Source organism: Nothoprocta perdicaria, unplaced genomic scaffold (assembly GCF_003342845.1).
Source record: "Nothoprocta perdicaria isolate Ctin4 unplaced genomic scaffold, notPer1 scaffold_107, whole genome shotgun sequence".
NCBI lineage: Eukaryota > Metazoa > Chordata > Aves > Tinamiformes > Tinamidae > Nothoprocta > Nothoprocta perdicaria.
This window is the reverse complement of record NW_020454172.1, coordinates 74375-85534: the sequence shown is the minus strand read 5'-3', so window position 1 is coordinate 85534 and position 11160 is coordinate 74375. Positions and strand designations below refer to the sequence as shown.

Here is an 11160-nt window from a genome sequence, read left to right as displayed (position 1 = left end):
AGAAAACTGTTGTTAGGAATTGGTGTATAGTGCAAATGCTTTGGAAAAAAAAATAAAATCAAGTTCCTCGTTTTCCATTTGTTTCTTTGTTATGATATGTGTGTGACAAAAATGTTTAGTTTGAAGATAAATTTAAGATAAATAATATTTCATTCCTGGGAGGTCCTTGGTTTTAGAATATTCATATTTATTTACATGCTCTGAGAAGAAAAAAAATCCCCCCCCACCTAATTTAGCTCCTGGAGCATCTCAAACTAGCAGCTCTCTGCAGAGAAGGGCAAGGGGACTTTTAGTTTTATTTTTGCTCGAAGGCTGCTTGTGGCTTTAAGCATCTGGGTAATCAGGAAACAACCTTCCCCCTTGGAGGAGCTTTCCTGTGTCTGGGCTGATTTTTAACTGGATTTGTCCCTGCCAGCCTAGTCTGTGACTTGACTCTTCTGTTCTCTTTAGACCCTTTATCCGTGCTCTGCTCCGGATGAGTCTGCAGGGATTGCAGCCTCTCYGGATGAGGCCGGAGCCTCCCTGAAACCCCGAGTGTCCCACGGAGCAAAGCTGCAGCACAGAGCGGGCTGGCCTGGACTTTCCTGCTGGTTTTGCTCCCTGTGGGCACACAGGTTGTTAGGGAAAGGTAGGACCAGAGCATCAGTTTGAACTGTTAAGGTCCTCAGTCTTTCCTGACTCTTAGATGCTTGCAGCGCCCTGGGCTTTGAAGGATTAAATAACTGGGGGTTTGTGCAGATCCTTGCTCTAATGCAGGCTCTCTGTTCCCTCCACTCGTGTGCCGAGCCCCGCTCTGCCTTTTCGTTGCTTTTCAGTCATGCAAAATGCAATTTTGAAGGCTTTGGGCTTTCTGCAGCTTCTGATGGGCACGGGCAGCCCTGCCAGCCCGTGAACCTCCGGCCAACGAGGGAATTACCACTTAGCTCCGGGCTGGGAATCTCCCTGCACAGGCGGTGTCAGTTTGTCACTTCTGTTTGCTCCAAAAACAAATATTTGTGGCTGCTCCTCGGCATCAGCCGAACATGTGTGTCCTGGAACACCATCCTCATGGAGCATCCAGAGCAGCGCGCCCAGGGAGGCTGCCGGAGCAACAGGAATTAGCAGTCGTTAACACTCCCGCTGTGCTTCCCAAGGAAAGGAGGCCAAAACCAGCAAACCTGGTGGGGAGCTTCTCCGCTGGCATCGCGGAGAAGGATTCACCCTGGGACGCAGGATGCCGAACTGCACAACCCGGCGATCCCCTTCCAAAGGGATCCCCCCGGAGCAGGACCCCCAGCACACCAAGGCCGAGCTGTTTTCCTGCCTTCCTCATTCCTGAGTGATGAAAGTCTCACCACAAGAAGCTGTCCGTGCGGCTTGTGTGGAGGGAGCTGGGCAGTGTCCAGCAGTAAAAATGCCTGTTGCCCTCTACTTTGGCACGTGGCAGGCTGTAAATGCTAAAAATGAATGTAATTTTGCCTCTCTGTAGGAGAGCTTGTAAGTTTTGTTTTTGTTTTTAAATAGACAATATTGCCAGGATGAAAATAATACACTAAAGCAGCGCGAAGCGGCTCGCCTGGCTCGCTTGCGTTCTATGCGCTGCCAAAGCCGCTTTGGCTCTTCTGGCCAGCGCACCGCGGCCTCTGCAGGGACAGGCACTCGGAGCACTTCCCTCCTGGTCCCGCCATGTGGAGCAGGGATGYGGCATTGCCCTGGGAAGAGGGGCAGGACACCGGCTGGATGCCCCTGCCACCCTGGCACAGGATTGTGGAGCAATGAAAACCCTGTGGTCACCTCTTCTTTATCTCTGTGCTTGYAAAGCAGTGAGTTGAGGAGTAATCAGCACCTGCTCCCCTCGTGATTTTAGGGATTTTATTTATCCAGGACCAGGCCTGGAACACGGATTCCTGCAGCTGGAAGCGACCTCACAAACAGCTGATGTGGGTTCCAATGTGTCCAGTGTGGAGCGGCCGCCGTCCCGCGGTGCCTCCAGCCATGGAGCGCACGGAGCCCTTGCACAAGCGGCGCGTGATGTCCGAGCTGCTCCTCACGTCCCTGACGTCCCTTTCCGAGGTGGACACCCGGCGCTCGGTGCTGCTGCGCTTCAGGTACCTGTGGAGAGAAGTCGTCTTAACGCAGCACTCGTGTTGATGGGGATGGGATTGGGGTTGACGATGGGATTCACCTGCTGGGTAATTCCTTGCTGTGGGACCTAACTGAGAGATGACTCTGCACGTGGGTGCATTTGTACCCTGGGCATGAGGTGAAGGGCTCTGATGTGGAGCCGACGAGCAGAGGATTCACAAGGGTCTCACCAGGATGGGTTGGCCATAGGAGTCTCCAGCCTGCAAGAGCGAGCGGTCGGGTCTGGCTCTGCAGTAACGTGCATAGGAGCAGATCTGCTCAGGGCTATATTTTGTGTGCTTTCCATATGATTTTAAATTTAAATGGCATCCGGGGGTCGTATTGTTTCCTGAATGAGATGAGATCGCAGATTTTTTTTAAAAAGAAGACAGCAAGCTCCAAGTGCTGGTGTCCCTACACAACGCGCTGCAAGGTCTCCAAGCATGCCTTTAATCAGGGTTCAGTCTTATGGCCACTGAGCATGTCTCATGACTGCAGAACCCAGCAGTGATGAGGGACATGCAACCAGGCTGCTAAATTCCTGCTCGCCTGCCCCAATYGAACGACTGAGCCAAATTTCTCAGCTTTTGTGCTACTTGGGATGCCTGGGACCCTCTGGAAAACCGGCCTTGAACCTGGCACGCAGAGAGCCGCAGGCAAGGGGACACGTTGTCCCCTGAGCCCTCCCTGCCGGTGGCAACTTGGGTCTCCCAAGCTCTTGGTGGCAGGAGGAAGGACGCCAAGTTCTGCGCCTACCTGCGGCGGCTGCTGGGCAGCCCCGTCTTCGCCTTCCTCATGATCTGCGTYGTGTCGCTCAACGCCATCCTCCTGGCCATAGAGACCGACTACCGCCTCCGGCTCAACTCCAGCACCTTCTTCGCGGTAAGGCCGGGCAACGCGTTTCAGGGCTGAGCTTTAAGCCCCTTCCCGTGGTGGAGATCGTTCTTAGAAGGCAACGGTTGCGTCCTTCTCATGGCTGCTCTTTTCCCTGCATGGTTGCAGAGCGGCTTGCTTAACCCTTTTAATAGTCAATTTTCACGTAGAAAACCCCCTCTCGGTCACGCTCCTCGATTTCCTTGTGTTACACAAGTCAGCTACTGTACGCAAACCTCTGAGCCTAATTACATATCCCAGTAACGTATAGAGAGGCCTGGCTAATGTCACGTTGCTCCGGCTAATGTCAAGTCGCTGCGGGGTGAACTTCAGAGGTTTTGGAAAACGCTGCCTCCAGGAGCGGGGTTGTGCAGGAGATGCAGGCAGTTTTGGGACGGAGGGATCCCGCTCCAGGATGTAGTTGGGACCTTCATGTGGCYGCATGCCCGATCTGGGCAGAACTGCAGCTTTCCAGGGCCTCTCTGCTCCCTGTTTGTCCCTTGCCAAGGGGACCCGGTGGGTGTTTGCAATGGGGAGGGCATCTGCTTTGCTCCTCCTCCCTGTGCCATCCGTGGCCACGTTGGGATGCTSTTTGGTGGAACGGTGCCTTGGTCCCCGTTCTTCTGTTCCCTCAGTTTTCATGTTCCTTAAGAGGTTTCTTCTGAGGCTAGCGCTGCTTTGGGGCCCACATTTGCTGCAAGGGGTCCCCTTGGGGAGTGGGGACATGGTGGCTGCCAGGCCAGCCGCACCGATGGACAGCAGGCCTGGTCTGCATTGTGGTGTCTCAGTGTTGGTCCCTGCAGCAGGGTCCGTGTCCCCACAGCTGCGGTGACAGCAGCCGAGGTGCCATCCCCTAGGCCCGGCAAGGCGCTCACGTCCCCATCTCCCCACGCAGCTCACGGACTCGCTCATCCTCTCCATCTACACCAGCGAGTTTTTGCTCAAGCTATACGTGGACCCCTGCGGCTACTGGAAGGACGGCTACAACATCCTGGACGCCGTCATCCTGCTCGTGGCCTTCATCCTGCCCGCCTTCAGCTCGCCTCCAGCCCACTCCTGGGAGGTGGCCAAAGGCCTCCAGGCCCTCCGCATCCTCAAGCTCATCAAGTACAGCAGCGGGATGCGGGTAAAGCTCGGCCCTCCGCTCAATAACCAGGGCTCTTCCCTTCCCTTTGSCCTAAGGCCTTCTTTTTCAGATTGTTCTTCTTAGGCCTGGCCTCGCACGAGGCTGAGCATTGCAGTAGGGAGGGAAGGAGAGGGTCTAATAGGGAAGGAGAGGGTCTACTAGGGAAGGAGGGGAGGAGAAGTCTAATAGCTCCCCATTTCTTTAAGACACCYCTGACTTGGCCATGGTTTCTTTCCCCTGTTTCTACTCCCTCCCCAACGGAGTAGAGGGMTTTTATTTTTAGAGTAGACGCAGAAAAATCCCTGTAAAAGAGGGGTCACGTGTGGCGCTCGGGCTGTGCGTGTTTTCCTCCACCATCTCCTGCTTAGCTCTCTCCTGGCAGCGCCGGGGSTTTGTTTTTCAGCAAGGAGCTTATGTGGGCAATGAACGCTCGGCCAGCGTTTCTGCGTGTGATTAATTGGCTGGGTAGCCCACCAGAAGTGGGATGTTTATGGGCACAGGGCTCTTATAACGTTCACTTCTGAGCCTTCGTTGCTCTAGTTTGCATYGTAAACTTCACTTGTCGCCAGACTTTTATATGTTAATTATTCTGGGTTGCTGGGAGGAGGGACAACGTAGCGTATGAAATAACGAATGAGTTGGGGAAGGCGAGGTGGATGCTCGTGTTTTGTCTGGATGATTAAAAAYGAGCTAATTGAAATGTGGTGAAGTGGGCAGATGTTTAAGGCTGATAAAGAGTTTGTGTTTGCTTGAAGTTCACGCTATGTGTGCTCAGCTTGCGGGACTCGCAGCCAGAGATGCCGTGYTTGGGGACGAAGAGTAAGGAAAACTGTAGGATAAGACTTGGCACCTTACTCCCATGGGATGTTTAAATGAAAAGGTGCTTTGAAAAATCCCAGTAGGCACAAATGTGTGGCTTTAAGAGCCTAAATGCTGCTGGAAATCTGTGCAAATCTATGCATGGTGGGAGATGACGGGACTTGACACCAAAGGGCCTGTGGCCAGTGGGACACTGTACCCTGCCTTTGCGTGGGAGTGCCTGGATAGCATTATTGGGAAAAACTATCCAGAGAGGAAAAGTCTTTAGGTCCCTTTCTGCCCCAGAGCTGTTGTAAATATCACACAAAGTCYTGCCTAACTCCTGCCTACCCTTTCCAGGGCCGTGGGATTCTTGCCCTTGTATCCTGACTGGAAAGGACGAGTGCCCCAAGCTGTTTGAYGTCCCAACAAGCAACACCTCTTTACTTAAAAATCATTTAGAAATGCACTAGGTCTGTCTACATGTGTTTTGCTGAGGGTGTGGGAGGTTCCTTATACCTGTGTGTGCATTGTAATTTATTAATTGAAGTCTAAATTAGCCCTCAACAGGTTAGCAGTATTTAATGCACGGATCTGAAACATGCAACACATTCTTGGCACGCTTCCCTTTATTAATTAAAAACCTCTTTAAAACACTCTGCCTTCCACCTCGGAGCAATAAATTTCCACCTTGAGGAAATAATTTCCTTGTTGTATTCCATACAGAGACGTTCTGTTAGCTGCAATCCCCATTCCAATGTAGGCCCCGTTCATCTTTATTTCAAATTGAAAACAAACTTTCAAAATGCCAGGCTGTTCTTCAAGGGTAAAAAAAAAAAAGAAGGACTTTTCTGCTTTTTTAATRAATATATATTTGGGATTAATTTCAATGTAGTTTACTACCTGTGCAGACTGTGAACCACAAAGCTCCTTCTTAATATGAGCTCAGAGGAATCCACAGCAGTTCCTGAGCGCGCGGGGAGGCAGGACATTCCCGATGGCTGGAAGGCCTCGATGCTCCCGCGCAGGAGGCACGTGCCAACCTGCAGTTGCCACGAGCCTTTTTACAGCCCTCCCGCTACCCTGGGCCAGGAGAGGTTGTTTTTCTTTAGGATCATGTGCCACAGCCCAAATGTGCTGAATGCTGTGACATAGCATGGCAAAAATGCCGTAGGGTTGCTGGGTTGGATGGATTTGGGGCAAGGAATGATTAGAAACCTCCTGGCAGGGAATGAGCATCCACTTGGGAATGCTCTCCATTTGGGGAGATGCTCAGCGGAGTTGCACAGTCTGGTTTGGGCTATTCCCTTGGAGAGAAGAGTGGGCTCAGGGAATCCTGATGCTGCCTATGGATATAAGCTATGGCCTGGGGATGCTCTGCAGCTTCCTCTGGTCTGGAAGAGATGTTCTGACCTGACTTCCCCTGAGTTTTGACTGTTGAGGATGTGCCCAGGTGATTGCACAAGTCACTGATTAGAAGCATCTACAGCATCACTGCGGGACCTCTTTGATGATCTTGCCACCGTTCTCTGAGCACAGCTGGGTGACACAGTCGTGAGGCCACCGTAACTCTCTGAGCACAGCTGGGTGACACAGTCGTGAGGCCACCGTAACCCTTTCCTCTGTGGTTACTCTTGGCAAAGCTGCCAGAGATGGAAACTTTAGAGGGGAAAAAATAGGCCAAGTTGACGCTACTTTTGCATGAGTCTTTGTTGCTGTGGTAGGCAGATCCAAGAAATTCAGTCCATGGAGGCTGAGGGGTGACTAGTGGCCAAAAGAAGGACCTGGACGTTTGAGCAGACACAATGCTGTGGGTATGTTTTCTAGAGCACACAAGCCTTGCAAAAGCCAAAAGTCTATTCAGGCAAGTGCTGYGGGAGTCCTTAATCCATCATAACAGGATCAGCTTTTTGGCAGCYAGGGGAGACTGGAAAGAACATCTTATGCTAGCTTTGCACAAATGTCTACACCAGGAAGTACCATCTGAGCAGATCATCTGGAGAGATTTCAGAGCTTTAACTTGAGATGCTGTTGACAGTCAGAGCTATTGTCCAAAGAGGAAATGATAAATGGATGGTCTCTGAGCTAGTGCACTGTATGAGATACGCTCTGGTGTTAGCAGGCATCTTGCAACCAGGGGAAAGCAGCCAGCCCATGTGGCTGCTGGTCTCCAGAGGAATATAACATGGATGCAAGAGGCTACATGCCGTCTTCTGTAATTTGGAGTTAACAGAAAAGTTTGCATTTGGCTAAAAGCCATTACCAATGAATCTGACCTAAGCTCAGCTCCCCAGTCGGTATTCCCATCAGTTCCCAAGAGTGTCTTTTGTACATATTGATGTCACATGTAGGTCTTTATAAGAAATCAGGCTGTCTCCGGGGCCATACCCTGCTCCTTCTTAGTGAACCCAAGCTTTGCACGGGGCTTTCTCTAGGAGAGCAGCCCCAGGAGGGACGAGGGAAAAGTTCTCTCTATTCTGGTCCTTCCTGTACAGCAGTGTTTGAGCAGTAGGAAGGCAGAAGTTCATAGTCAGATGCTGAGGTAGAAAGTTTAATAGCACTGCTCGTTTGGGCTTGGTGAATTGCATAGGATAGGAAGAGCCGTGTCCCTTACGAACATATTACTCCATTAGCAACCTGTCATGGTGAAACCATGTGTCAGAAGGGAGCGAGAGGCCCATGTGTGTTGAGAGTCGTCCTTCTGGGAATGCACAGCCCTTGCTCTTGCCTCTGGGCAGCACTCGCTTGCTGCTGAGCCCTGCCAAGGGCATTTCCCGGTCCAAGAGGCTTGAACTCCACCAGAGTCTCTGGATTTTGTAGCACTCGTGCACAGCGGTTGCCCCGTCACTGTCCTTGGCTCCCAGCATTGCACTGCAGGGGCACATGAAGGAGCTGGCTCAAGACTAGTCTTGGGAGCTTGTCACCTGCCGAATCGCTGTCCCAGTTCTGTCATCCCTGTCGGGCAGGCRTTTGCTTTACCTGGGGCTGCCTTTTCTTCTGCTAAGAAACACTCTCCTTTTCTTTCCTTCTGCAGATTTTCATGGAGGCACTTGGCCAGATGGTGAAGACAGTGATGTATGTCCTCATCTTGCTGTTCATGCTGATGTTTATATTTGCCATTCTGGGACATGGTTTGTATGGAGATCCTGAAACTGGAGACACAGAAAACTGGGGCAACATGGAGGCTGCCTTCTTCACACTCTTCAGTTTAGTCACTGTAAGTGCAGCGGCATTTTCCAGTTCATGTCGGCCAAAAAAACAAACTCTGGATTTTGGAGTGCTGCTGAAGAAGCCCATTAATTAACTTGCAACTGTGCTGGGGAGAGCGTGAATGGCTCTCTAGTGAGATCATATTGCAGATCTCTGTCAAAATGTGATTTGGTAGATCAATTTCCTACCTGGTATTGAAAATTCAGGAGGGTAAATCTCTCCAACTGCCATCAAGGAGACCTTTGCTAGCTGTCTTAAACCTGGAACTCTAAGGAGGAGAAGAAGAAACTGTGTTCAATTAAAAAAAAAAAAAAGAAAAGAAAGAAAAAAGGAGAGAGAAAGAAAGAGAGGAGCAAGATCTCATATGGCTTGTGAATTATGCTGTGGTTTGGAACTAACTCTGTGCTCTGCTTAAATGCATTTGCAGGTTGATGGCTGGACAGACTTGCAGCAAGAGCTGGAGGATCATGGGTTTGTGAACAGCCACGTGTTCACCACAGTGTTCATCTTGCTGGGGTTCTTTGTGTTCTTCCACATGTTCATTGGAGTTGTGATTATCAAAATGCAGGTAATGGTGATTCCTCGCACTGCACGGCTGTGTTTGGGGGCACATGTCACCAGCTAACAGGCCTATCTTGCCAAGTTGACATTTGACTGCTTGTAAAAGTTGTCTCTTGGTACAACTAGAAACATTTTGGATGCAGAAGTCCKTTGTCCTGAACAGAATAAACATGTTTTTCCCACCCCACCTAGTTTGGGTCGTCTTGGCATTTTTCCACAGCTGCTAAAATCTCCCACTTCTCCAGCACAACCAGCCSTTTGCATCTGGGCTCCAAGGGCGCTTTGCACCAAGGGCTTCGAGTCAAGGGCCTGCTCTGTGTTCAGCCCCTGGCTGATTTCATGGTTCTTGTAGCTGCCTCTAACTCATCTGATACAAGGCAGTGCTTGGAGACAGGGACTGGAGTACAGAATCAACAGCTTTTTTGCTCCTTCATGGAGATGGGTCCAGGCCAGGGGCTTTTGAAGCACAAGTCTCCTTGACTGATCCCCCCCAGCCATCATCTCTGACCTGTGCTCTGGGACTCACTCTCACCCTTTGGCACTGGCAGGAGTCAAACCAGAAGTACGAACGGGAGCGCAAAGCCAAGAGGAAGGCTGCAATTTGGGCCAAGAAACAAGCACTCCTGAAAAAGCAGCAGGAGGAAATGAGCAAGATCACACACCAGCAGGTGAGTGACCCAGCAAGGCAGTGGTCAACCGTGGGTGGATAACAAGACCTGCACGTATTAGGTGTTCTTTAATATGGCAAGAAAAATACGAGCCGTTTTCAGTGGAAGAATAATCTACTTTTTTTTCCTCCCCCCCCTTTCTTATGACCATCTAGSCTGTACATTCCCTGTACATTTTTGATAGGATCATCACATGGTAGAATTTTGGTAAGATCAGCTYTTAAAAGCATTGCAGTGGAACTTAATGGTAAAGGTATTAGACTAGATTTCAATGTGTTTTGTCTGAGTTTGTTTAAGTTCAAAGAGAAATTAAGAAGAAAACTTTTCAGGTCATGTCAAGCCAAGAATCCCATCCAGAAATGACTTGGACTCGGTTCCAGCTAGCGCTTGAGGGAGGTCGCGGTGCTGCCTGCTCTCTCGCAGTCTGTTGATGCAAAGTTTCCAAAATGTTCCTACGGGCTTGAAATTCATGTCGCGGGTTCTGCAGGAGTGCTTTGCCTTGCTTGATAAAGGGCTTTTGCAAAGCGGTCTTGAAGTAAATGTAGTAAAGCTGTCACTGAAATGTAAATGATTAGAGCAACGTGACTGCCTGTTTCCCCCAACTCTTCTGCTCATTCTTGTTAGAAAATGTAATTTAATCATTTCAGGATGGCTCGGCTGAGAGTGCTCTTGCATTTGGGCCAGAAAATCACTGGTCCAAGTACTGTGTTGAGTGACAGATTTTGAGCAGCAGTTTAAGTCCAGCTTCTAGCACCAGGGGTGGCAATAGCTCAACAGTGACAGGACCTGTGTCCTAGGGCTGTTGTCCCTTCTCAACAGGCAATTGCAGAGTGTGGGTGCCAGGACGTGCAACACCTGCCCCATCCTCCTCAAGTGTGATGGGAACAGAAATCACAGATTGCCTCATTCCCAGCCCATCTCTCCTTGGTACAAGCAGGAGCTTGCAGGTGTCTGGAGCACAGCCACCTCTATGCAAGCCCTTCTCCTTGTGAGTTCCGTTCCTGGTGTTCCTGGGCTTTTTTTTTTTTTCTTTCTTTCTTTTTTTTTCTCTCATCAGAGAACTATTCAATATAGAGCCTTCAATGAGATGGTGGATAACTTCAAAAAGACATTGCACCACACGGATTCCATCATCGTAGAGGATTTTTGCGTCAGCCTCCGGTTTATTGATCTTTATTTGACAGTCCTGGACCTGCAGGATGAGTCAGTGGAGAGGTTGGTAACTGTGGAGCTGGTGAGTATGGAGGAGACTCCAAGACCAAAGACCCCTAAACTCTCTTTCGATGTACTGGGTTATTTCTTGGAGTGAGCGGACGTTTTTTGGCCATCCTCCTTGGGGAAAATGCTGCTGTTCTCAGTATGACAAGCTTAAGAAAGCTCCTCCACACAACATGCACTGCAAATGGGGCTATTTTCTAATGCATTCCAACCAAAACACATGGAAACTTTGCTGGAGCGAGTGGCATCCCTGGACTGGGCCACCTGCCCCTATGCAGGGTGAGGGACGGAGGTAGCCACCTGCAGCACATCTTGTCCCCAGGGAAGCCCTGGGTGACMCACAGAACCCAGTGTCCATCCTCCACCTGCCTCTCATGTTCCACCTTGCAGCATCCCTGGGAGAGGGGGGGCCCTTTCCTGCATTTATGAGGGGTGGGATGATTTGTTGGTACCCAAATTCAGGAGGAGAGGAGGCAGGATGCTCGCCTGCCTTGTGACAGCAGTAAGCGGGGCTGACCTGTGCTTTGTCTCGGCAATGGGCTTTTCTGGATCTTGTTCAGGGGAATGATTAACCCCAGGCAATTCGTTTAAACTGTTGTAACC

The 11160-nt window shown here is 50.4% G+C and overlaps 1 protein-coding gene across 1 annotated transcript; it reads left to right on the top strand.

The window, feature by feature from the left end:
- The first annotated feature begins 1974 nt into the window (after positions 1-1974).
- On the top strand, positions 1975-10648 carry CATSPER3 (cation channel sperm associated 3). The gene is made up of 7 exons (XM_026046156.1): positions 1975-2087; positions 2832-2985; positions 3872-4102; positions 7935-8117; positions 8538-8678; positions 9220-9339; positions 10397-10648. The coding sequence occupies exons 1-7, from the start codon at positions 1975-1977 to the stop codon at positions 10646-10648; spliced, it is 1194 nt and encodes a 397-aa protein (XP_025901941.1).
- Positions 10649-11160: the final 512 nt, after the last annotated feature.